The following is a 25,229-nucleotide window of genomic DNA, read 5'->3' as shown; positions in this document are numbered from 1 at the left end:
GTGCAGATCCCAGCAAGGCAGCCCTGCTGTACACCTCCCCTGCAGGCTGCCACGCAGTACACGCAGAAACAGCCCGTCCTACTCAAAACGTCCCCTTTATTTCAGCTGCGGATGAAAGGGGGAAGGAGGCACTTGGTGGTGGTGGCTGGTGATGGGCGCGGGCGCAACCTGGCCCAGCTGCGGGATGCTGCGTGGCACTGCTGGGGCTGCCACCCGGCCCCGGTGGCCTGGGGCTGTGGCAGGGGTGGCCCAAGGGGCCCTGGCTGCCCAGCAGGGCAGAGGCTGGCCCGGCAGCGTGGGGGGGTCCCGGGCAGGCGCTGAGCCTGCTTCACTACACGTCCGTAGCAGGGCCCCACTCGTAGCCTTCGTCCTGGTCCGAGTCATCTCTGGCTCTTGTGAATCTCTTCCTCACAGCCTCGTGCTCGTACTCCCTGGGGGACAAGGGGCTGCGGTGATGCCTCTGTGACTTGGTCAGCAGAGACGGTCACCGCCGTGCAGGACCAGGCTGCGCAGAGCTGGCACCGATCCCCCCCCGGGGCATGGGGTACCTGATGCTGCTGTGCTGTGTCCACTGTCCCTGCGGGTGCTGCTCTGTCACCTGTGTAAAAAGAGACAGGCATCAGAGGTGGCCAGGCATGATTTGTGCCCAGCCTGGAGCTGGGCTGCTTCCCCACAGCAAAACTTTCCAAGGCACCAAAGACCCTGCAGAGCTGGAGGTGACAGCCCTTCTCCCGACAGTACCACAGTAAGATAGGAATTCAGCCCCACGGGTGGGTTCTGGGCCCCCCCTGCCCCACCAGCCCCTGCTGCAGGTTTGGGGCGCCCACCTGCTCACTCAGGCCATGGCTGGGGTACGTCTGCGCCGGCTCAGAGGAGCGGGCCAGGGCGGGCTGGTCGTAGGTGTCCTCTGCCTCGCCGTCGGTGTAGGCACCCGCCTCGCCATCCGTGTCGTCGTAGTCGCTGTTGGCGTGGCTGTCACAGGTCAGGTAGCCCGAGGCCGCCCTGCTTGGTGGGTTCAGCAGGTCCAGGCTGTCCTCCAGAGCCACGTCCACCTGTGGGGAGGGGATGAAGGAGACCTGGGACCCTGGGCATGGAGAGGATGGACGTGCAGCCCCACAGGGCCCTGGCACCGTTACCCACCTGCCTGCCCCCCTGCAAGGCTGAGTCTTGCCCCGAGGGACCCCCTGCCCCGTACCTGCTCTGCTGCCGTCCAAACAGGCTGGCTCTGCTGCGTCCTGATGATGTCCTTGATCTGCTCGTACCAGGCGTTGCCGCTGCCGCTGAGGCTGATGGTGGCAGTGAAGAGGTGGCTGCAGTACTTCTTCATCTTGGTGGCCTGGGCGTAGAGGCGCCGGGAGCTCTTCCTGGATTCGGGCGCCAGCCACTGGCGCATGGCCTTGATGCCCTGCCGGCTCTCGGGCTCACAAAACACCACCACGGGGTAGTACTGCACGTAGTTGAGGCGCTCCACAGCCAAGGGGGTGATGTCCAGCAGGGCGTGCTTGTCCTGGGGCAGGGCACCAGCACTCAGCCCACTGGGGGCAGTGCTGGAGGCAGGGGACTCCCTGAGGGCTCCCCCTGCCAGGCCCTGGCCCACCCGGCCCCTGGGACGTGGGGAAGATCCCCCAGGCTCTCACCTTTTCTGCGATTTGCCGCACCGAGTCCAACTTGATGACCTTGGATGATGTCCCGTCTCGGGGCACGCTTGCTGCAGGACAAGGAGACGGGCGTGAGAGCAGCTGGGGCAGCTGTGACATCCCCTGCAGTCCCAGCCGGGGTCTGGCCATGGGGCTCTGACCCTCCAAGGGGGATGTCTGCAGCCAGCTTGCCCCACACTGCGTGGGGAGAGGGTGCTTGAGTCCAGGAGGGAGTTGGGGTGTCACGAGGGGGCAACGAGGCAGGATCTGAACCATCAGTAAAGAGCTCCCACGGCCGCCAGCACCGAGGGCCCAGCTGCTGAGCACAATTCACCCCGGTGTGGAGAGCACTCACGGGCAATCTCAAACAGCGCCGGCAGCTCCGTGCTCAGCTTCTGCATGGCGATGTCCGCGATGGGGCCCAGGATCACCACCGGCCGCTTGAAGCTGGCTGTGGGGTGAACACAGAGCGGCTCAGGGAGGCTGGGAGCACGGGCAGCCCCGGGTCTGATGACCCCTGGCGGGGTCTGGCTGACGCAGTGCTGTGCCCACCTTCCTTCAGAACCACCTTCTCGTACGGGGGGTAGTGGCCCTGCTTCGTGAGGGCAGACAGATCCTCCCGGCTCTTCCGCAGCATCTTCTTGGCTCCCCGCAGGCCTCGTAGCTTCCAGAACTCGGCCCGTGCCCCTGAAGGGTTGCTGCCAGATGAGGCTTTCAGCACTGACTCCAGGCTGGCGATCTGCTCGGCCCTGGGAGGGGAAAGGGCTCAGAATTCTGACTGGATTTACTCGGTAGCCTGGCTGCACGGGGCTGTGGAGGCCCCTTCCCTCCAGGACCTCAGACAAGCAGAGCATCAACCAAGCCAACCTGCCCTGGGCACCAAGAAGGTTTTTCACCAGCTAGTGCTTCCCACCACCACTCCATCCGCCCTTGCCCTGCCTCTTACTTGGGGCCACCATCCACATCCCCCTCATCCCCTGCCCCCTGCGCCCCCTGCTCACCCTAGCCCCATTTCTGGCTCTGTGCCTACCTGCTCTGGTTGGGGATGATGCCCTTGTCCTGCTCCTGCAGGTCCCTGCCCACGCGCACGGCCAGCCAGTTCCCCAGCTTGCCCCGGTATATGGTGTCCAGCACGTGGAAGATGTCCCCACGGGTAAAGCTGAGCCCTGACGGCGTGTCCTTCTCATAGTCAAAATGCGTCCGGATGTAGAACGAGTCACCCACGTTGGACGAGATCATCTTTCTGAAAACTGGAGCCCGGGTGAAAAGGACCATCAGGGAAGAGGAGGTTGAGGAGGAATTAGGGGTACAGGAAGGTGCTGGAGGGATTTAGGTACAAGCTGGGCTGGCCGGGATCCTCCACAGCAGCCCTTGATGCCAAGGAGGGCAGTGGGGGCACCTTATCTACTTGTGGTGCTCTTGGGCATGCTGGGGACAGCAGGACCTGACCCTCCAGCACAAGCTGGCCCCTCTGGGCTGAGCCACGGTGCCAGACAGTCCCGTGCTCCTGGATGCCATGGCACAAACTGCACACCAGGATGGCCCGGTCCCCTCCCATCACCTCTCAGAAGGAGGAGAAGGGTGTGGGGAAAAAGGACCACCCTGTGGGGCAGAAAGAGCTGTGGGGCATCGAGCGGCTCTGATGCTTGCTCAGAGAAGACAGAGGATGGAGAGAGAGAAGCCCGGGATGACACCAGCTGTCACTCACTGTCCTGCTTGCTCTGGATCCGCAGCGTGATGTCCTCACCCGGCGGCAGCTTCAAGAGATACTGCACGGCCTCCTCACGGGTCAGGTTCTGGAAACTGGTGTCGTTCGCCTGCCGTGGAAAAACGCTCAGACACGACCCACCGGTAGGACAGAGGGATGGGGTTCCAGCAAGGTCTTGGGGACAGCAGTGCCCAGGGCAGGGTGGGAGAGGGTCCCTGCCACCCAAGTGCCTGCCACAAGCCCTGGGTGACCCTGGGGACAGCCCCTCTGGGTGGCACCTGCACCCTGCGGGGTGCCAGCACAGTGCTGGGGATAGGACTGGGTACCTGCAGGATCTGGTCCCCTTCCTGGATGCCCTGGCAGTCGGCCGGGCTCCCCTCCTGCACGCCCGACACAAAGATGCCCACGTCGTTCCCGCCAGCCAGCCGCAGCCCCACGCTCTTGGCCTTCACAAACTGCACGATCCTGGTGTCGGGGCTGTACCTGCCACGGGGGAGGCTGCAGTGAGCCCGGCAGTGAGGCAGGGACACGCCGGTGGTCGCTGATTCCGAGACCCCAACCCTGCCCTGGCGCAGCTCCCATCTGCCCAGCCCTTCCCCACCAGCCCCTGCAGACGCACCCGTTCTTGCAGGCAGCTTGGGCAGCGGGGCTGGTGCGGGGGCTGTGGTGGCCGTCCCCCTCCACAGCTTCCAGCACATCTGCAGGGAAGGAGGACACGTCCAGGAGGTGGCAGTGGCTGTGCTTGGACAGCCCAGAGCCCGCTCAGTGCCCTCGGCTACCCCCAGCCTGATCCAAGCTCACCCACCATGGCCCAGAGCATCGTGTGTGTTCGTGTTGGTTGCAGCGTTCTTACTCGTTCGTCTCCTCTCTCTGGAACAGAGTCAGGCAGGATTTAGGGTGGCCACGGAGGTGGGTGCTGGATCAGCACAGGTAGGCAGAGCCTGCAGTGCCGAGCAGGCAGCAGGGACAGCGGGGCAAGCTGGGGACCAAAATGGTGAGCTGGCTCCAGGATGGAGGAGAAAAAGCCACTCCAGATGGGCAGAGAGAATGGGGGGTCTGGTGGTCAGTGGGGGAAAGAGGGGCTCATGGGGATGCAGGGACAGGGGCAAGGCAGGGCTTACGGTGGTGAATTCATCCTGGCAGCAGCTGGAAGTCGTGGGGAGGTCTGGGGGGATGGCGGATGGGACAGGTCAGACTCAATGTCAGAGATATCTGCAGCAACCGAAGGGGAGACACACTGGTGACCATCCGGTCCTCACGCTGAGCGTTGGGACCCTGGTGCTGTCGCCCTGTCCCCTTACCGTCCATCCGGGAGCTGTCACTCTGGATGTCTTCCATGTCAGGGATGTTGACCAGGAACTGCCGGTGGTCCCGGAGGACGAGCAGGGTCAGGGTCCCCTCTGTCCGCTCAATGAGCTGCTGCGTGTCGGCCAGGGACATGTCCTCGCTGGCCACCCCGTTGATCTGGAGGGGCAGAGCAAGAAGGCCTCAGTGCACTCGCTCCTGGGAAAGCTGTTCCCAGGAAAACCCCGCTTGTTACGGGGACACTCCCACCACCGCATTCCCAGGTCCCTTCCCATCCCTGCTGGCCCCAGCCCCAGCTTTTGTTTGCTCCAGAGTCACTTTGGCTCTGGTTCCCAGTGGCCACTGGTTTGCCTGGCCTGTGTGTGCAAACAAAGCACCTCCAGCCCTCTGTTCTATCCTCCCCAAATTCCTTAAGCACCGTTTCACCTGGCACGCCCTGAGCACCTGACACCCACATGCAGCACAGGACCAGCGCCACGGGGACAGGAGGAGGCTGGTGACCCCACTGTGGCAGCAGGATGAGCCACCATCCCCAGCTGAACACCACTGCTTTAACCAAACAACCTCAGCATCCTGGGGACCTGGCCTTAGGGAACAACTGGGGCAGGATGCGGGCACCAGACGGAGCTGCTTCCAGCCCAGGAGCTGTCCTTCGCAGCTGGCCAAGAGCAGCATGCCCTCACCTTGTCCCCCACGGAGACACTGCCCAGGGACAAGACACCCAACCCAGGGGAAACAAGTCCCTCAGCGAGCGCCGTGCTCCCCTTGGGACCCCGCACCTTCAGGATCAGGTCTCCCTCCTGCAAGGAGCTGCCCTTCGCCGCCAGCCCGCTCTCCACGATGTGCTTGATGAAGAGCTGACTTCCCAGCTTCAGGCCGTACTCTGCACCAGAGAGCCCGTGACAGCGCTGGAGCAGGGCAGAAGCAGGACCCGCCGGGGGCTCCTCCTGCCACCATCCCCACAAGCCCACCCCAGCTCCCACTGGGCATCTGCAAGCCCCAGAGCTGAGCTCTGCCACCCTTTGGGGGCAGGCCAGGCGGGCTCAGTGCCCCCAGAGCACGCGGCCACTGCTCAGGTGATGACCCAGGGACGGAGGGGTCAGGAAGGCCCTACCTTCACTCTCCTTCTTCTTCACCAGGACTGAAGTGATGGGCTTCATCAGCACATCCTGGTGCGGCAGCCGCTTGAACCCCGACACCAGGTCCAGCCCGTTGGTGTCCCCTTCGTGGCCGAAGCCGTTGGCGGAGCGGCGCCGGCTGTAGCCCCTGCGATCCGAGCCGCTGTCGGGGCTCTGCCTCCAGTGGCCGCTGTCCTGGCTTCGTCTCCGGCTGCGGGACACCGACTTCTGCTGGCGGCGGCCGTCCCGGTGGTGACCAGAGCTCCTCTCGCTGGACGAGTCCCCGTCGTAGCCCCGGCTGTGGTCCAGGTCATCGCGGGAGCGGTGCCGCCGGGTGCTGCGCAGGGCCAGATCCCCACCACGCAACCCGTCGTCCTCATCCGAGTCGTAGCGCCGCTGCACCGCGGGGGACCCAGGGCCACTCTTGCTCATGGGAAGGTGAATTTTCTTCTGTCTCTTCAGCGTCTGCAGGCAGAAACAGAGAAGGAAGGGATGGTGAATGAGGCTGTCGCTGCCCCATGCTCCTACAGCAATGTCCCAGCCCAGAACAGGAGCCCTGGGCACCCCGGGGGAGCAGAGCACAGTGCTGCAGCGGCTGCAAGAGGAGCAGGGCTTTGCCCAGCACCACCACCCACCCCAGACACAGCCACAGTGAGCTGGGGACAGGCACAGAGCGGTCCCACCACAGGGCACACTCACAATGTTGGCGATCTTGCCGCAGGTCTTAAGTGTCTGGATGGCGAAGGAGGACGAGGCGTTGTCCATGGAGAGGCCGTTGACCATCACAATCTGATCCTTCCTCCTGTGAAGGGAACACAGCCACAGCTCTGCCCCAGCTGCAACCCTCAGCCCCGGGGGGGTTGGCAGGGCAGCAAGGGCAGCTTTGCCCCAGGGGGACCCCATCCTCCAGTCCTCCAGTGAGGACGCCCTGTGTCCCCACGTCCCTGTGAACTCACTGGAGCTGGCCGAACGCTGGTCCCCCAGCCACCACATCGGAAACAATCACCGCGGTGTCCCCGGTCACCTTGTTGGGACGGTCCCGGCCTCCCGAAACGGCAAAACCGAAGCCCCGTTGAGGGTCCTAGCGGGGATAAGCAGGGAGGGGATCAGACCCTGACCCCGTGCCACTGTCCCGCGGCCATCCCTAGGCCACGCTCACCTTGCTGAGTGTCACGGTGTGCTGCTCCCAGATCACCATCTCCTCCATGGCGGCCACCTGCCAACACAAGCGAGGGAGGGTGAGCGCTGAGGCTGACCGGTGCCTCTGCTCCAGCCCGGGGGCCGGGGGCTCGGATCGGCTCCGGTTCCTCTCCGCAGCCACTGGCCCCTTCCCGAGTCCCGCTTTGGGCTGCAACAGAGGTGAGGTGAGCGCTTGCTGCATCAGCTGAGCTGCAGGCACCGGGGACCACAAGGGTGAAGGGGGACAGAGCCCCCCGCAGTGCCCAGGCACCCACCCAGGGCACTGGGACCGGTGGCTGGGACACTCCCCATGCAGGAGTGTGCCCAAAACCCAGAGCTGGCTCTGTGCAGAGTGAAACCCCCTCCAGTGAGCGCCGGGGACATCCAGCTCTGTCCCCTTGGACGTGTGGCCACGGAAAGAGAGGTTTTAGGCAGAGCAGGTAGGTTGGGGACCCTTCCCCATAGCTGGAGCCACCCTTTGTTTTTTTTTTTTTGGTGAGGGGCACCCTCTGCCTTCACCCTTTGTTTATTTTCCCCAGGTTTTCCCCAAATCCAAGAGTTTCTGACAGACAAGCCTCATCGGGATGTTCATCCCAGCTGAAACGCTGCCCTGCACAGGCCATGGGATCAGGATCCCCTCCAGCAGCTCCCAGTGCCCAGAAGAGACACAGGATCCGTGCGCCATGCAGGGAAAATCCCCAGAAACAAAGCCACAGAACCTGGCACGGGGCGGTGGCTCCCACAGCTGTGTTTTACAACCTCTATCTCAAGGGTCATCTGGATACGGAAAAACAAACTGAAAGCGCCAGGCAATGCCGTGATGGATCAGCTGCAGCCGCCCCGCAGCCGGCCCCAGCCTCCTGCTCGGGGTGCAGGACGTGGCACGAGGCTCCCGCTGCCCCCACCGTGCCCAGGGCACCCCACAGCCCCCCGGTGCCAGGCAGGGCAGGGGGCACGGCGACCGGCGACAGAAGCGTGTGGTTTTATCCGTGATGAGGAAATCACGGAGAGGCCCCACTGCCGTCCTGCTGCGCGACGGGGCCGGGCCAGCAAGCAGCCCGGCACGGTGCCATGGCCACCCCACAGCTCTCCACGGCCAGCGGCCGGGTGGGACGGAGCCGATTTGGGACGGAGCCGATTTGGGACGGAGCTGACCCGGGTGGGACGGAGCTGACCCGGGTGGGATGGAGCTGCCCCCGCCGCCCGACCCCGACCCCGCCGCGGTGACCTCCCCGGGGCTCCCCCGGTCCCGCCCGGGCGCGCAGCGCACCTGGAACCGCACGGCCATGCTGAACGTCCCGGGGGAGGGCAAGGGGCCTTCGGGGGGCGCCGCTGCACCGGCCCGGCCCGGCCCGGCCCGGCACGGAACGGTACGGTACGGTACGGTACGGTACGGTATGGCCCGGCCCTGGCCGCCTCCCGCCGCACCGCACCCGGCCCCGGGGCGTGCCCAGGTAGGGCCGGGCGGGCGGGCACGGGGCGCGCTCGGGAACCGGAGCCTCGGTACCCCCCCGGCACGGCACGGCACGGTACGGCATGGCACAGCCAGGACACGGCTCGGCACAGCCCGTGGTGGCAGCTCGGCGGGGGGAGATCTCCCCAAGCGTTGGCAGCACAGGATCCGTGTGCCCAACAGCTCTGCCCTGACAGCTCTCCTGGGCTCCAATACCCCAACGGCTCTGCCACGGCAGCAGCCCCCATTTCTGGCCCTGCTGCCTGTGTGTCCCCATCCTGTGCCACCCGCACGCCCCCCGGGTGCTGCGGGGTTGTCCCAGCCCCCATCATGGCTCGGCTGCTCTGAGCCCCGCCGTGAACCCCCTGTACTGACGCCCAAGGGCTGGAACCCTATGGCCCCGCTGGAAATCCCCACAGGGCAGTTCCAGCAGGGTGGGGGCACCTGAGATGAGCGTTGACACCCGTGGAGAGCGCCTAGAGCCACGGTGGTGGGGCTGGCAGTGGGCTCAGGGGCAAGCACGCAGCCCCAGCTGCACCAAAACAGCCCCAAAACGTGGTGGGGCAGCCGGCAGCGCAGCAGGCAGGGGTAATCATTCACCCGGGCCCAGGAACAAGCTGGCTGGCTGGGCTGAGAGCACAGGGCAGAGTCCGGGGGGGTGTCCCGCACCACCCGGCCTCACCAGCCACCAACACCAGCCCCCGTGCCCAGCCGCTGGTGCTTGACACCCAGGGACGTGTGGGGCTGTGGGGCTGGCTGGGGCCAGGCAGGATCCTGGCTCGGTGGTGTCATGGTCCTGTCCCCCCTACACTGTCCCCATGCTCACAGGACCATGCCGTGGTGGTGGGGAGGTTTCCTGCTGGATCAGAGGCAGCTGCGTCACCAGCATCAGCTGGTTGGTGCTTATGGGGCCCCCCAACACCCACAGGTGACAAGGCAGGACCCACAGGTCCCAACAGACCCCACAGGCCATGGGACAGCCAGTGTCCCCCCCTGCAGGTGACAGCTCCTGCTCTGTGCTGTCCCCTCACCAGCCCCACGCCCCTGTCCCATCACAGGGACTCGGTGAATCAGTCCCACGCCTGCGTCCTGCAGCTCTCCGTGGCCTTGGTGGGGCCAGGGTGGGGGCGGACAGAGGGACAGCATGGGGACAGCAGCAGCTCACCAGGCAGTGCCTGCGGGGACGGCCAGCCCCGGTCCTGCCCTCGGCCTTCCCCGGGGGCCCTGCCCTGAGCCAAAGGCCGAGGCTGGCAGCCGGAGGAGCCGGCTCTGCCGGTTTCCAACAGAAACCAACCCGCACCCGAAATGGCCCCGCCGGGAGAGGCAGTTTCTGGGCCGAGCTGACCGCGGCCCAACCCGATGCACCCAGCCCGATGCACCAGGAGCCCCGTGGGAGCCCCGTGGGAGCCCCGTGGGAGCCCCACACACCCCCCTCGCACCATTCTGGTCTCCCCTGGGGCTGGCTCTCCGTGTCCCTGCCAGTTCTGCCAAAATCACTCATCCCTCGTCCTGCCCCGGCTGTGCAGGAAGGGTCCGTGCCCTGCTGGCAGCCCCCCAGCGCCTCCCCAAACCCAGCCCCACCTGCGTCCTGGTGGGATGATCCTGCTGCCCCCCCCATACAGGTGCTGGGGAGCACTGCCCTGGCCGGGTGTAAACGGGTGGGATGGAGGCAAGGGAAAGGGAGGCACGACCTCCAGCCCCAGGGCGCAGAGCCTGATGGCAGGGTCCCCACTCCGTGTCCCCAAGCCCACAGGGTGAGAGCCGCAGCACCCCAACGAGGGCTCTGCACCGTGCCCTGCTCAAGTCCCCCCCCCCCAGCACGTAGGGACCCCCGGGGCCTCTCCTCCTGCTCCGTCCGTGTGCTCAGGGCAGGACCCCAGGAGGGTCCCCAGCCCCCGTCCCTCCCGGGGCTGCCGGGCAGGGGTGACCCCCGGTCCCATCCCCGTCCCCCAGGACTCACCGAGCGGTGGCTCAGCCCCAGCGGAGGCTGGATCCGACCAGGAAGGAGCTGAGCTCTGGGGCTGGTGGCAGCGGTGTCACTCCCGGGTGCCTTGCATAACCCTTTGTGGGCCAGACGCTGCCTGCAGGAGGGAGAGGGCAGGGGGAAGGGGTCCCTGGGCAGCTCCAGCAGGCACAGCGGGAGCTGTAGGGGGGCTGTCCCTGCTGTCCCCCCCCGGGCTGGTGGCTCGGCCACGTCCACTCGTGTCTCACCCAGCCCCGGGCACGGGCAGGAGGCACGGGATGCTCGGGGTCACTGGGGATGGCAGTGCCCAAGCAGGGGGTCCTTCCTCCCAGCCTGGCCCCCTCCAAGGAGGTGAGGGGGGCTCCACGCCACCCACACTACCCTGAGCCCCCAGACCCTCCCCGGGCTGTCCCTGGGGACCGAACATCCTCACCCAGCGCCACCCGAAGGACCAGGGACAGCAGCCCCGCGGGGACACCCAGCCCTGGGGGGGGGGGGATTGCCCACCGGGAGCTGCCTCCCCCTTCCCTCCCCGACCCCTTCCCTCTGCCCCCACCTCGCTGCCGGCCGGGGCTCCTTGCTCCTGCCTCCCGGGGGGATCCCGGCCACGGAGCCCAGCTCCACGCCGCTGCTCCGGGACCAGCCTTCAGCCCGGGCCCTGTACCGGGGGTGCTGCGGCAGCTCCGAGCCCTTCTCCCCCCCGGTATCCCGGGGGGCCCAGACCCTGCGGAACCCCCCCGCCGCCAGCCACCAGCCCGGGGCCATGGTGCCGAGCGCGGGGCCTCAGCGGCGGGCCCGCAGCCGCCCAGGGGAGGCCGGGGCAGCTCCCGGTGCCTCCCCCCCGCCGCCGCTCCCCTCCCAGCAGCTCCGCAGCCCCGGGGCACGGCGTGGGGAGGGCAGCGCGTCCCGGAGGCCTCCCGGACACCCCCGGGGGCTCCCCCGAGGCCCCCGCTGCCGCCCCCCGGCCTCCCCCCGGTGCCCGGTGCCCCCCCCCCACCTCCATCCTCACGGAGCCCCCACCCCGGGCCCACCCCGGGTCCCCGCCGCCGTTGCCATGGCGACGTCCGGGCCCTCCCGGCCCGCAGGGGGCAGCACGGCCCCCGCCGCTCCGGCCCCGCCGCTCTGCGCAGCGCCGGGCCCCGGCCTCCCCCCCCCCCTCCCCTCCCCGCCCCCTCCGCCCTCCCGTCCATGGGCCCCGCCGCTCCCAGGCTGCTCAGCGACGGCGGCGGCGGCCGGAGCCGGGAGCAGCGCGGCGGAGGAGGAGGAGGAGGAGGAAGGGGGGGGCGGCGCGGGCCCGGCCTCGGCCTGCCCCGGGCCTGTCCGCGCCCTCGGCGGCCGCCATGGAGCTGGAGGTGCCCGAGGAGGCGGCGGAGGGCTCGGCCGCGGCGGGGGCCGGTGCCGGCGCCATCAGCCCGGAGGGCCCGGACGCGGCAGGAGGTAACGGCCACTGCCCCGCCGGGGGGTGCCGGCCCCGCGCGGAGCCCTCAGAGCCCCCCACCCGGCCCGTGTCCGCCTCCCATTTCTCCCCTTCCCCCCCCCCAGCCCGCAGTGGTTCAGCCCAGCCCCCCCCCCCCCCCTCCCCACCGGGTGCGGGTGGTGCCTCGCTGCCCCCGGGGGGGGGTTCCGCTGTCCCCCTTCTCCTCCTTCCCCCCCCCCCAGTGCCGCGTGGTGCGCTCCGGCCGCCGCCCCCTGCAGTGGGGGGCCCGGAATGGTTCCGTCCGCGGGGGGGGGGGCTCTCGGTGGTCGGGGCTGCTGCGGGGGGCGCCGCCTCGCACCGGGCCCTGGCCCCCCCCCCCAACGCCACCCCCGGGGCTCATTTGGGGGCCGGGGACCCCCTTAGGAGCTCATTTGGGTGCTGGGGACCCCTTTAGGGCCTCGTTTGGTGGCTGGGGACCCTGTTGGGAACTCGTTTGGGGGCAGGGGACCCCCTTAGGAGCTCATTTTGGGGCCGGGGACCCCTTTTAGGAGTTTGTTTTGGGGCCGGAGACGCCTTTGGGGGCTCGTTTTGGGGATGGGGACCCCTTTAGGAGCCAAACCGGGCCCCTCAGCCCCGGCCCCGCTGCTGACAGCGGCTCCTGGGGGGTCCCCAAGTGGTTTTTGGAAGGGGACCCTCCCCGGCAGCAGGGAGCTGGCGGTCGGCGAGGATCCGCAGCCGCTCGGCTTGGGGCCTCGTGGAGGCCTCGGGACGTGTCCTGAGGAACAAAACCTTCAGGGCCGGCATCGAGGCACGTTGGTGGCCGCGCAGGGCTGACCCATCCCGTCCTGAGAGCCTCACCGCGGGGCTTTCGAAGGTGTTGTAACTGTTGTGGTTGAAAAAAGGAGTTTCAAAAGCTGCCGCCTGTAAATGGCCGCTGAGCCCCTTCCTGAAGGCGCTCGCTCTGAGGAGCCGCAGGGGTCTGAAGGAGCCGTGCTGGGGGTCGGGGGCTCTGTGGACCCCTTGGGGCTGGGTTATCGTGTCCCCAGGCGGCTGGGTGAGGAGGGATCGCTGCCCGGATACCTGTGCTGGCAGGGCTGGAGGCCGGGGGTTCGCCTTGCTGGAGAGCTGTCAGCACAAACTGACAGCAGGGCTGCCCCCCGCCCCTCTCCTCGCAGAGCTGGGGTCTGCAAATCCTCGTCCCAGGAGGGCTGAAGAGTTGACTTACGATTTCTTTCCATTCCTCCTGTCTTCCCGTTGCGTGGGTTGCGGCCTGCCCTTCGCTTACGGCTTAGGGTCTGGGCAGAAGCCTACAGCATGTTCCTTGGGGCTGAGATCCCCTGCTTTAGGGGCTGGAGCGATGTCAGGGCGCTGTCTGTGCCCTGGCCCTGCAGCCGTCTCCCCGTGCCCGCAGCAGAGACCCCGGCTGGGTGCGTTGGGTGCAGACGGAGCCCCCAAGACCAGCGGGGAGAGTGCAGGTTGTGACACGAGGAGCAGCACCACGGCTCTTCCCTCTTTGCCATGATAACCACAAAGTGACTTCTGAAGGGCTGCTGAAAGCATTTTTATTTTTTTTTTCCCAGAGAGCAGATTAGAGATAAAGGAAGAATTCCACCCCGTGGGGCACAAGCAGCTCGATCCATACCAACGTGATGGAGAGGGAAATTGGAGAGAGCTTATCAGCTTGAGGAAAAATCAAATGTAAACATCATCCCCAGCATGATTATGGTTCACAGCTTAGTTGGGTGTCACGTGCCTCTTCCCTGTGAAATGGTGCTAGCGAAGATGATGACAGGGGGAGTCAGCTAGGCAAAAACACACAGAAAAACACCCTGTGCCTTGAACTTCTGGAGACCCTGCAGTTACTTCACAGCCAATAAGTCACAGCTCAGCTGCAGGCAAGGGGAGGAAAGCAGCAAAAATGGCATTCGGGCTGCTCCAGCAAATTAATTGGCCTTTAAGATGTGATCGGGCTGGGAATGTTCAGGGAAGCTGGGACCGTGGGGGCCGGGAGGGGTGCGAGGGGCAGTCCTGCTGGGTGTCCAGCCAGGCTGGAGAACCAGTGGAGGGGAGCGATCGATGTAAGATTGATCTAATTGCAATCAGCAGGCGCTGGGCCTGCCCACGTGCCCCGGTTGGCTCGCCGAGCGTCTCCAGGAGGGCTCCCCCGGGAGCACCCAGCGCGTGGTTTGGGACCGATTTTCGAAGCGAATCGCTGACACGACCGTTGTGGGCTCTCGCCAGATGCACAACCTTAAATACGGTTTTCCCATATAAGGTGGCTGCAGCCTGGAAAGCAGAAGCAGGAATTCCAGCGCTCTCTTTTTTTTTCACCAACACGTCGTTCAGGCGCAGCCGGCTGAGTCCCGAAATAGGTCTGCCGAGGCTGGGCGCTACCCCGACGAAGGCGCGGGGAGCTGCTCTCGTCACATGCTGCTCCCGGCTTTGTCGCATTCGATTATTCCCTCTTTGGGCTGCCGAGCACATTCCTGCAGCCCCGTATTAATCTGTGGAGGCCCAGCAGGTGCCTCGTGCCCAACCTCACCGCTGTACCTGCTCCAGGAGCACGGGGACGGTGCCATCTGCACGTAGGGGAGCTTCAGGAGTTCCCTGGGGTCAATTAACCCGCACGCTGCACCTTTTATACCATGCAGGGGAATATCAGCAGTGGAGCTGGAGGGGAAACGCGTGCCAGCTGCTAGCACGGCGAGGGCTGGGAGTGTTTGGGTGGCGGTGACCTTCAGCAGCCTGGTTCGCACGCCCCGCTGTCGGGGAGGGCAGGGGGGTGGCTGTGTTTGAGCTCACAGATAGCAGCAGAACAGGAGAAAAAGTCCCGGGTGGGTTTTCCTGTTTCCCAAACCCAGGTCTCTTATTTATTTATTTTTAAAGCCTGGTGGTCCCCTTTAAATTCAGTTTTTGTTTGGTGACCCAGCTGACGGAGCCGCTTCCCTTCTGCTGCCTCCCAAGCTGTCGTCTCCTAGGCCTGCGAGCTGGGTCGCTTCATGGACGTGCCGAAGAACAGGATTGATCTTGATCACATTGGGCTGGACATGGGTGACCATGGACGTGGGGCCAGGCAGAAGCTGATTTTTGCAGCCCTGTGCAGGCGCAGAGCCCCGGCTGTTCACACAGGCTCCCAGCTGGGAGCTGCTGCAGGGGGACAGCCCTGCACAGCGCTTGCTGCGTCCTCACCCGTCCGTGCCTGGTGCAGGCACCGAGAGGAGCACAATGTTGTCGTTTCCTGTAAGTCGTTGGCAAAGCTGTGCTGCTGGCACCAGCACCTTCTCCCTGTTTGCTGCCTGCTGCTGGTTGCACCGCTCTGCCTTCAACAAACAGGCGCAGCCGCTCGCCTTTTCCCCCGAGGGGAGGATGCTGCAAGGAAGGCGCGTGCCGTGCCCCTGCCTGCGTGCGGCCACTTCCACAGCGATCACAGAACGGGAGCCCAGCTGAAAGGTAAATCAAGGCACTGCGAGGGATGCCGAGCAGAAGGCCATTTGATGCTGGAATTGAAGCGCAAAAGCGCAGGGAAGAAGAGGGTGAAGTTAAAAGCGATGGTCTGCGAGAAGTGAATTTGGTCCTGATCTGTATCAGCACTGAGTGTCTCAGCAGAGCGCCCAGCATCGCTCACCTGCCCGCCTGGGTCGCTGCGTGCTGAAAGGAAAAGCGTGTCCTGGCTTTTCAGGCTTCCCACCTCCTCTCTGAGCGCTTTGGAGGCTGGCAGGGGCGGCTGGCCTCTCCGAGCAGCCCTGAAAGAGCCACTGACAAAAAGGTGACGTTGTGGTTTTTCCTCCTTTAGGTAGGTCTCCGAAATGCTTTGTTCCTAGGCAGCCTGGCACTCGTCGTGTCTTTCAGCGTTTGCCAGTAGCCGAGTTAACCTCAGAACTTTTTCTGGGAAACGTTTTCTGTAATTAAAAAGCTAAAAGCAATCAGAGCAGCATTTCTGTCACTTTGTCTCTCCTCACCCACGTGTTTGAGCAGAAGACGCTGTCAACCCCTAATTAAGTGTCGTTGTCTTCCATCGTGTGTTTTTGCGGCTTCCCCGGCGTACGTGTGGGTTTTTGCACTGGCTTGTGGTGAATAACCCAGGCTGAGTCAGAGCACGTGCTGCAGCGGCGAGGAGGAAATCGGGAGGCCCCGGTGCCCTCGGTTGCCCTGGGGCTCACGGCTCGTCCCATGGTGTTGTGCCTCGCTCCCCTCGCACCTCTGCAGCAGCTCGCCGTCACAGCCTGCACCTTGGCTTCTCTTCCCCCTTTCCTTGAAGAAAGCAAAGCCACCGCTCTGTCCTAGCGCCGTTTAAAGGTTGCAGATGCCTCAAACTTAGAGGCAGCGTGCAGCGTGAATGGGTCTCTTCAATGTTCCCTGGTGCCCAGGAAGAGGCTGTGATTCTGAGGACGGGCAGCGTTATTTTACAGCGTGGAGGCACAATTGACAGACTATGCAAACGGCTGTAACGAGAACTGCCCCTGGATAATTGCACAGATCCGGAGCTGCAGAAAGCGAACCTCACAATGCCCAATCACCGCCTGCACGGCTGGGATCCGGAGCGAGGAACGGGGGGGGCACAGCCCTCCTCTCGTCTGTAATTAGCAGAATCTGCATGTTCTCTCTGCGGAAATTGCTGCTTGCTAGGAAACTTGGAGAGGGTGGGGAAGGCTCCCGGGGAGAGAACAGAAGTGGGAAGCCAGCTGCCTGCCCGGGGTCGGCGCCACTGCTGTGGGGAGGAAGGGGACGTGTGGGGTGCTGCCACCTGTAGCTGCTCCGGCACAGGCAGCGGTGTCACAGCCTGGGGACTGTCACAGTTCCAGCCTGGGCACATTCACTGCTGCTGCTGGAGGAGCCTGGGGATGTGTCGGGCATGGGCACGCTGCAAGCTTGGGGAACTTGGTGCCGGCCAAACCCCCGGTGCTCTGAAGCAGCTTCTCACTTTACTGCACGATGTTACATCTCTCCCCGCCGCTCAGGGGCACGATGTTTAATTCGGCTTCCACCTGTGCTCTGGCTGCTCGGGGTTTGTGCTCGGTGGCAGCTGCTGAGCCGTGCTCTGGCGTGGGGCTCGCTGGCTCCTGCAGACCTGGCTCTGAGGGTCCCCGTAGCAAAGCAGGGATTTTCTTGTCATTTAAACTTGCACTGCTTCCTCTGGTGGAGCTCTGTCAAACTTCTGGTTTATTTAACCTGTTCTGTGTCCCTGTGCTATGGTAGACATCTACAAATTTCTTCTTTGGGTCTTTTGTTCTGAGGATGCTTTGAGTTAGGTGGGTGTCTGCTCCTTTACAGAATTTAGTACTTAAGAGTAACTCCCCAGCTGTTTCATTGCTTTGTTTGTTTTGTTTGTTTTTTCTTTTCCATAGGAGGCAGAGAGATCTGCTCTTGAGCCCAGGTAGCTGTGTTCACGCAGACATTTGCAGGGCTGGTGTTGGCAGCCACGCACCCCAGGCTCAGCACACGTCGGGTGCTGCCCTTCAGAACGGGTGCTTGGGATGCGCCGGGCCCTGCTGGTGACCACGTTAGGATCCTGCAAGAGTAGAATTAACCGGGATTATTTCCTCCCTTTCATTTGCTGCCTGGCAAGCTGCTATTTCCATTGCCCGTTCCACCTTTCTCTCCCCATTGGCGTTGGCTGTGCTCAGCTGCTGCTTTGTTTTGCTGCCCCGAGCGAGTTGAGGTCTGGATCTGCGGGGGCTGGTGACACAGCCTGATGGAATTGAGGGCTGGCGTGGCAAACATGGGGAATCTCCAGTAAAATAGCATCGTCTGCGAAGTCACACCCTGTGAGTTCAAACCTGAGGTCTGGGCTTGCTTCCAGCCTCCCTGCCCAGGGCTGGGTGCCCACCCCGTGTGCGTGCCATCGAGCGCGGGGTCTGGTGGGGCAGGAAGGATGGGGAGCAAGGAGCTGGGCAGCACCGCTGTTAGACCACGTGTTTAGCACAGAGGTAACGTGGTTGTCTCGGTCTGTTCTCCCTTTCCTGCAGAGTCCCAGCCACGTGTGCTTGGCACAGCCCTGCTTTGCTGTTTTTACCCTCAGAGCATTTTGTGACCTTTGCAGGCTTTTCTGCCAGTTTCTTACCAAAAAAACAACCTCTCCACCACTGGAGCAAAACAGCAGCAGTTGTGTTTAAGCTAAATGGCTTCAAGGTGTTCCCAATTATGGTTTTTAGGGTGGAATTTCTGACTTGTGGGTGGAACAGATTTGGTTTGAAGGGCGAGTTAATAGCATCCTCCCGAGCTCCTGCCGCCTTACTCGTGTTTTTCTCCGGTTGGAATTGGGCAGCGGTGCAGTTACGGTAACGCCTCAGTCACTGTGCAAGGAGCTGCGTAAACATCGTCCCAAAACTGCTCCTTTCAGCCTGCTGGTGAGGAAGGTTTGGCTTGGAAGGGCCGCATGGTTTTTCAGTCCTCACTCAGGGCCGTGTGAGCTGAGGTAATTAAGGTCATTTTACATCAATTTGAGAAACTTGAGCGTTAGGTTGGCACGTCGGTGCAGCTCACAAAGCTTTTGGAACGTCTGAGAAATATTTTTATGTAACTGGCAGGTTGGGAAAGATTTGGGGAAGTCTTTCCAAAGCCGAAGACACAGCTCTGAAGGCTGCAAGGCTTGAGGCGGGCTGGGGGCTTGCAGCGGCCGATCTCACCGACACAGCACGTGCTGCTGCTCTCTTGTGGGTCGGCACAAACGGTGGGATCCTGGTGGGTCTGGGGTCAGGCACTGCTGCTCTTCCTCTCTTGGATCCTGCCTGGTTTCAGTGCGTTTCTGTACGGCTTTATCAGAGGCCGGGCAGCTTCTGGCCACGCAGAAGCCAAACTTTCCTTAGGTTTTGCCTCTGATGTCCACTGGATCAGGATTTTACTCAAGGTCCTGAAGATCTGAGGGATTCAAGGAAAGCCTTCGGGCTTGGCGTGAGGCCCAGAAACCCAAGTTTCTAGTTTGCAAAGTAAAATGAAGGTGATTAGCTGGAGTCTCTCGCTGCCACCGTCTGGGTGGCCTGGTTTCCTTTTGCAGAGCGCCTCGTTGGGGCGAGGGGGAAGGTGAAGCTCATGATGCTGAACTGCGGGCAGAGGGGAGGCTCTGGCACAAGGCAGAAGCGGTTTTGTTTTGCTGACCCCTCTGAAAGGAGAAGGAAAACTCGTCTGTGCCTTAATGCTTGCTTGATCCCTGCTGGTGTGTTCGGCAGCACAAGGAAAACGTTATCAAAGCCTCTAGCGCAGGCAGGGTACAGCTGCTGCAGCACTTCTCTCTCTGTAGTCTCTCTGATGGACCAAATTCCATGGACTTTTCAAGGCAGAATTGCCCATGGCAGCGTTTTCCAAAGGGAGGCAGCTGGCTGAAATCACCACCTTCCCCAGCGCATCCAGAGGGGCTTTGCACCGGCAGCTGCTGGGGTTGGGGGCTGATGTGAAACTCGGGTCCCTCCAGTTTCCTGGGTTTTGCCCTATTTTTTGTCTGCATCCCGTGCATCCCCACGCCAAAAGGAAGAGGGACATCAGGAATCTCTGTGACGACAGCTGCAATACCTGAAACCACCCAAAATGTCCCTGGTAAATCAGTGGCTCTGAAACGACAGCTCTCCCTCCGTGCAGCCTCGGTGCCGCTCTCGCCATCTGTCTGGGCGCGTGGTGATGGGGGCAGCGTACAAAACGCAGGGTTTGCTGGCAGAGAAGCAAGCTATAGAGATGTAAAACAGGCCCGAACTTCAAAGCTGGAACGAAGGCAGCAGAAAATGAGAGCGTCTCGAAGCTGTGCCTGTCGGCACTGAGTGCCGTGCGCTGCGTGACAGCGCGAGCACTGCCCAGGTGGGACCCAGGCATAAGGCAAAGGGGGGCCCATGGGTGCTGGTGGGCTGTGGGCTCAGATAGCACCTGCCAGGGGATAATTCTCGTGTTTGTAAGGACTGTTTGTTCGGTGATCAGGGCTGAAATCTGGAAGAGCAGCCATTTATTCATTTATTCTTCTTTTATTACTTTTTTTTTTTCCCCTGTAATGCTAACTTATGTCCCAAGATAACTTTTTCTAGGGGATGCAGATTGTGCTGCGTTCGATTTTTCTAGTAACAGTTTATAAAGCCTCTGCTTGGGAGAAGCTGAAATGTTAATTCCTTAAAGGTGCTTTTCTGATGCGTGTGCTGCTTTTAATCCCAGAATACCTCCGCTCAGGCCGGCATCTCTTCGGGTTTAAATTCATTTGGATGGAAGAAAAATGATGACATGGTCTTTCTCCACCTCGGTCTCCGAGGGCTGGCTGTTTGTTTTCGTTTCGGTGCTAAGCAGGAGTCCCTGGTGGATTAACTATCTGGGACGCTCCGCCGAGAGCCAGGCTTCCAGCCCAGTAATGCCAGGAAATGCTTATTAAAGCAAATGAGAAGCTGAAGGAGCGAGCACCCTGAAATTGCTACCTGATTTTTGTGGCTCCTTCGTTGCCCAGCCCCAGCATTTCTCGTGTATAACCCTTGGAGCCCTGACAGCCGTGGGGCTGTGCCTGTAAAGTGAGACCAAGACCAGGCAGGGCACTCGTTTTTTGGACAGCAGCGCCCGGATCCGTTTCCCTGGAACGCGATGAACTCGGTTGCCCGTTGTGTGCCAGCTCCAGAGGTGGTCAATACGGGCTGGTGTTAAATCGAGGAGCCTCCAGGGATGATCTGCTGATGGCGTGTGCTGCTTGGCAGGGCTCTGGCTGCTGCTCAGAGCCTGGTTTGGGAGGAACTGATGCCTGCAAACTGCTCTCGTGTTGGTGGGAAGGCAAGCGTAGAGACTGAGGGCTCCTAACCGATCTCAGAGAGGACAAACGGCTTCTCCTGCTCCCAGGACTGAAAACCCAAAGAATAATTTTATTCTGAGTGTTTCTTCTTTTTTTTTTTTTTTTTTTTTTCCTAAACTGAAAGGCAGGAGTAGGAGAAGGCTGGGAATGACCAGCATGCAGAGCAAAATGTCACCTGGAGAGGCGAGGTGGGTTTTTCACACCATCCAATAAAAGCAAAACTTAAATGCAGATTTTCTCTGAGGTGGGGTGAAAAACTACTGAATTGGTAACAACGCGGGGCTCTCCAAGGGCTGTGGGAGGACAGGATGAGACGTGCCTGAATGGCAGCTGCTCGTCTAAAGGAAAAACAAAGAGATTACCGGCAGAAGTGGCAAGTGCTGCCTCTTACTTCGTGTTTTCTATTAGAGCTTCTGCTTTGGGTTGCTCTGACTTGCCAAGACAGCGGTCTCCATGTGTCCTTTGCCTTATGGTTGGCCTTTAAGTTCTGGCAAAACCGATGCACCCACTTCAGCAAAGAGGAACTGGAGAAGTGTTGTCCCTGCTCGGAGCATCAGAGCCCTTCGGCTTGGCCATGGCCATCGTTGAACGACCTCGCCGTGCCCGCAGGCTGGCTCTGCTTCCTCAGAGCTGCCTTTGGCTCTTCCCACGGACATCCAGCAGCTCCGAGCCTTTCGACTTGCATTTTGCTGTGCTTTGTGCAAATAACTCCTGGAAGTCTCACCGGTGACAGCGGAGGAGCCCCGCTGCTTGGTGGTCTGCAAGAAGATTGCTGGGCTGGGAGCTGGGGAAGGAGAAGCTGAACTGGTGGGACTTCTTACCTGGGGTTTTACCTTCCCTGCTGAGAGCTGTTCAGGAGCTGTCAGCCAGCAGCACTGCCCGTTTCTTTTTCTTCCTCCCACCCCACAACACACACCACTGCCATGCAGCTCAGCTCCTGCAGGTCTCTGCCCCCTGAGCTGGGAGCAGGAACCCAAACCTCCCCCGTGTGCTGTGGGGTCACCGTGTGCTGTTTGCTCGGCTGACTCCTGGGTTTCTCCCCAAACCCAGGAGCAGTCCGTGCAGTCCCAGCTTCCTCCAAGTTGGGAGCAGCGTGTGTGTGGCTGATGTGTGTCGTGGTGGTAAGGTTCAGGTGCACGGCTTCGTTTCAGGCTTTACTGAAGTCTTGGTGAGCAGTTTTAAAGCTCCTGAAAGACATTTTTTACAAAACCGTGTGGTTCAGAAGTGGTGGGCTTTGGTTCACTCAATGCTGCTGTCTTCAGTTTCTGTTTTCCATACCTGTTCCCCGTAGAGGAGCCCCAGTTTTCCCCTGTGCCAGGCAGAAGCTGAGTGAAGCCCCAAGATGGGCTCAGCATCAACTTGTTCACGGTTCAGGACCGGTTCAGGACCTGGGAGACAAGAAGTTTTCCTAGTTGCACCTCAGATTTGTGCCTGCTGAACGTGGTCCTCTCAGCGCCTGTGTCTCGGGCTCTCCCCAGGTGTGCTCATCTGCAGCCCGATGCTCCCCGCGTCCACCTTTGTGTTCAGTGAGCTCCCGCTGTGCCTGCGCTTAGGGTGCGTACCTGCGCTTAGGGTGGAAGAGATCTTGCTCTCAAACGAGGAAATAAAAGGCTGGAGCTGCTCGTTGTTATACAGCAGCAGCAAGTGCCTGGCTTGGCCTCCCAGTGCAGATGCTCCTGGCTGTGCTGGCGAAGCTGCTTCCCTGCCCTGGGTCGTGAGCCAGCTGCAGACCCGTGCCAGGAGGAGCCTCTTGGCCACGTTGTGCTTCCCGGTGTTGGAGGAGGCTGTCCCCGATCTCCAGCATAATGCAACAGCCACGTCCCTGCAGCCCAGCACAGGCAGCAGGTTTCCTTCTTGCCTTCTAGGCCCGTCTCACCTATTTGTATTTATGCCAAGCTCTAGAAGTCTTTTCAAAAGCTTTGTTGATTTTTATTTTCTCCAGGTTACTTATTTTCAGCGAGTAGCTGAGTCACTGGCTGCCACGCCATGGCCAGGCTCCCGGGGAGAGAAGAGGCTGGTTGCTGAAACTTGGAGTTAGGGATTTTGGCAGCACACTTCATCTTTTGAGCTTGTCCTGCCGTGGCTTGTTTTGTTCCATCTGTTCAGGTGCCTTTGTTAGAGCAGAGCGGGAGCATCAGACCAAAACACTCCGGTCACAGAGAGCACAAGTGGCCGTAACAAGGTGAGAAGAGAACAGGGTGGTGAGCAGCAGTTAAATTCATTTTTAACCTGCAGTCCCCCGCACCTTGCAGCAGCAGTTTTCTCCCTGGAGGCCTTCCCTTGGCCTCACGGTGTGGGGACGTGGTCTGATGGAGCTGCTGCTGTCGGTGAGGTTTGCTCACAGCCACGAGGTGAGGACCAGAGCGTTGGTGCCTCCTCGGTCTGGGGCTTTTGGCCATCCAGGATCCACCTGCAGGAAAGGATTTGTGGTGTCTGGGATGGGTTGAGCAGAGCTTGCCCTACAAGGCAGGCCAGCCTCGGGGCTGCTGGTGGGCTTGGGTGGGTTGTGTGGAGCCACGTAGAGAGGGTGGAGGTGGTGCTGGTGGGGAGCAGCTCAGCGCCAGCCAGACCTGGCCTTCAGCCACACACAAGTCGGCGTCGTTAGTGCTGTGCGAGGCCAAGAAATCTGATCGCTCGCTGCCTGGCGGGCTCAGATGAGACCTGCACACAGCCTGAGCCCTTGGAAGTTCTCCTTGTTACAGCAGCAAAAGCTCAGGTTTGTACGGACGCAGAGACCCGGAGTGAAGATGCGCCACCAGTACCCTGTTCCTATCCCATCTGTGGAATTGCGGGTTTTTCACAGAATCACAAAATCATCTAGGTTGGAAGAGACCTCCAGGATCCTTGTCAACTCGAGGGCCGTGCCTGTTATCCCCGCCGGGGGGACGTGCTGTCGTGGGGCTGCGTCCCACACCGAGCTCAGAAAGCAGTCAGGTCTGGAACCGCGACCTGACACTTCTGCCTTTGAAACCTGGGTCTGAAACCAGCAGAAATTGCAGGTGTCTCCCCTTTCCTCTCCCACCCAGGCCTTGTCCTCGGCACCGTGACACCGAATCCGTGTCCCTCGCAGTGCCCGGGGAAGGGGGGCTCGCTCCACCTGGTGCCCGCGGCCCGAAGGACTTTGTGTCAGTGACGCACGCTGTGCGCGACCCCGTTCTGAAATCCCCTTTTAGTCTTTGGAGTTTGAGCACCCCAGGAAAATCTCTGTCAAGTGACATTAGCAGGAGTGGAATTAAACCTTAGAGGATTTAGCCGAGCAGCTTTGGCTGCAGAGTAGATCAGGAAATAGCCCGCTCCTTAAAACTCCAGGTGCGTCTTCAGGACGGCTCGGGAAGGGTGGCCCTCGGGCAGCTGTGTGCCCTTTGGCCAGGGCTGCCTCTGCTTTTGGGGCTTTTGGGGTTTGCTCCTGGTTGTGGTGCTGAGCTCCCGCAGCCCTAAAGCTGTGCTCTCCGTGTAACTTCTGCGTGTCCTGGCTTTGGGGTGGGCCGTGATTGGGAACTTTGGGGCAGGTTTCTTTATTTGCTGTGACTGTATTAATGGACTTTAGCACCTCTTCCAAAAGGTCTGAAAATGGGGCGTGTGGGGAAAAAAATGGGAGGGAGATACCTTTCTTAATTTAGCCTGGAAATAATTCCCAGCAGTAAACGAGCAACGGGACGAAGCTCTGTCAAGTAACACGGACAGGGAGATGCTGTGAAGTGGTGCAAGCCATGAACAACCTGGGATGGATTCCCAGCTCGGAGCACTGAGAAAGGGCTGAGGGCTGAGGTGGGGGACAGACTGATGTCTCCTATAACCCAAATTCCTGAGCTCTCGGTGTCTGCTGGGCTGATGTCTGATGGTGCTCAGGGGACAGGGGCGAGCTCTGGACTGAGCCCTTGTGCTGTGCTGCCTTGTGCTCCTGCGGCCTGGGTGGGGAAACGGCTCTCTGGGGCCTTGTGGCTGTAGAAAACCACATCTAAAGCAGCAAAGGGTGGTTGGTGGTGACTGCACGGGGACCAGCACTGCATTCAGGTCCCTGTTTTTGTGCCGCAGCACAGCTTGGGAGGACGTCAGGAGAGAGGTTCTGCCTCCTCTTGCCTTTTCACTCCAAGCTACAGCTCTGCTGCCGGCTGGGACCTCTGCTGGGGGATGCAGGGCTCGTCCTGCCCCGAGCCGAGGCTGCTGGATGCCACAGCTCTGCTGAGCGACCCGAAGGAACGTGGCTTCAAAGTGCTGGCCTCTGATGGCCTGGCTCTAAATTGGCGTCGTGGTTTCACTGCTGGGTGTCGGGGGTGCAGGGAGCTGGCTCCGGCCTGGGTGCGCTTCCCGGCGCGCCGCTTGCCGCCTGTAATTAATCCTAATCAAGCTTTGCTCTGCATTCAGGCAGGCAGACTCAGGCTTGAAGGCCGCAATAAGGAGCGGAGCCAGGGGCTAGGAAGAGGCCGGCGTCCCCGCCGCAGCTGCCGGCTGCCGACCTTGGGCACGTCTCGCCCGCTGCCCCGCGGGGAGGGCGCCCGGACGTGCCGGGGAGCGCGTTCTGCTCGCTCCTCCCGCCACCGGCAGCGTGGAAGGCGGCAGGAACGCCGCGTTCAGATAAGGCTGCACCTTTCCCACCCAGCAGATGCGAGCCCGAGCGTCCCACTGGATTGCATAATTACAGCGTGGAGCCGAGCGGCTGCAGCCTTTTTCCGCTGTTGGGCGTCAGCTGTTGTGTGCGCGCT

The 25,229-nt window shown here is 61.9% G+C and overlaps 2 protein-coding genes and 1 long non-coding RNA gene across 9 annotated transcripts in view; 2 read left to right on the top strand and 1 right to left on the bottom strand.

The window, feature by feature from the left end:
• Positions 1–76: 76 nt before the first annotated feature.
• Positions 77–11,265, bottom strand: TJP3 (tight junction protein 3). 2 transcript variants are annotated; one of them, XM_084499132.1, is made up of 21 exons: positions 10,920–11,265; positions 10,361–10,481; positions 6,928–6,984; positions 6,725–6,849; positions 6,468–6,570; positions 5,765–6,233; positions 5,430–5,533; positions 4,647–4,809; positions 4,467–4,557; positions 4,151–4,215; positions 3,965–4,043; positions 3,672–3,828; positions 3,346–3,454; positions 2,668–2,887; positions 2,190–2,386; positions 1,993–2,088; positions 1,638–1,708; positions 1,196–1,507; positions 828–1,052; positions 549–598; positions 77–431 (listed from the first exon to the last, which is right to left on the bottom strand). In XM_084499132.1, exons 1-21 carry the CDS (start codon positions 11,126–11,128, stop codon positions 332–334), a joined length of 3,123 nt encoding a protein of 1,040 aa, XP_084355258.1. In that variant the 5' UTR covers positions 11,129–11,265; the 3' UTR covers positions 77–331. The 2 variants fall into 2 exon arrangements, with proteins under 2 accessions (XP_084355258.1, XP_084355259.1); XM_084499133.1 differs by lacking the exons at positions 10,361–10,481; positions 10,920–11,265 and adding an exon at positions 8,218–8,314.
• Positions 11,266–11,548: 283 nt separating this feature from the next.
• The window catches only part of PIP5K1C (phosphatidylinositol-4-phosphate 5-kinase type 1 gamma), a 43,302-nt gene continuing 29,621 nt past the window's right edge, over positions 11,549–25,229 (top strand). For 2 of the 6 annotated variants that reach the window (XM_084498634.1, XM_084498635.1), the window contains exon 1: positions 11,552–11,800. In XM_084498634.1, coding sequence (XP_084354760.1) covers positions 11,704–11,800 — 97 coding nt within the window. In that variant the 5' untranslated portion in view covers positions 11,552–11,703. Of the gene's footprint in view, positions 11,801–25,229 lie in introns of all 6 variants that reach the window. The other 4 variants (XM_084498636.1, XM_084498637.1, XM_084498633.1 and 1 more) reach the window with 3 other exon arrangements.
• LOC311423984 lies at positions 20,666–23,339 on the top strand. Its single transcript, XR_014685957.1, has 2 exons — positions 20,666–22,080; positions 22,469–23,339. It is a non-coding gene; the product is annotated as an uncharacterized lncRNA (long non-coding RNA).

This window comes from Aythya ferina (genome assembly GCF_964211825.1).
Source record: "Aythya ferina genome assembly, chromosome: 26".
Classification (NCBI taxonomy): Eukaryota; Metazoa; Chordata; class Aves; order Anseriformes; family Anatidae; genus Aythya; species Aythya ferina.
Note: the sequence above shows the minus strand (reverse complement) of the source record. Positions and strands in the feature narration are given on the sequence as shown.

Excerpts from the sequence above, each read along its gene's own strand:
- TJP3 (XM_084499132.1), bottom strand. The coding sequence starts at position 11,128 with ATGGCCCCGGGCTGGTGGCTGGCGGCGGGGGGGTTCCGCAGGGTCTGG. Across the intron at positions 10,482-10,919 it reads GAGCCCCGGCCGGCAGCGAG|GCAGCGTCTGGCCCACAAAG; the intron begins GTGGGGGCAGAG and ends TCCCTCCTGCAG. Across the intron at positions 1,508-1,637 it reads TGCGGCAAATCGCAGAAAAG|GACAAGCACGCCCTGCTGGA; the intron begins GTGAGAGCCTGG and ends GCCCTGCCCCAG.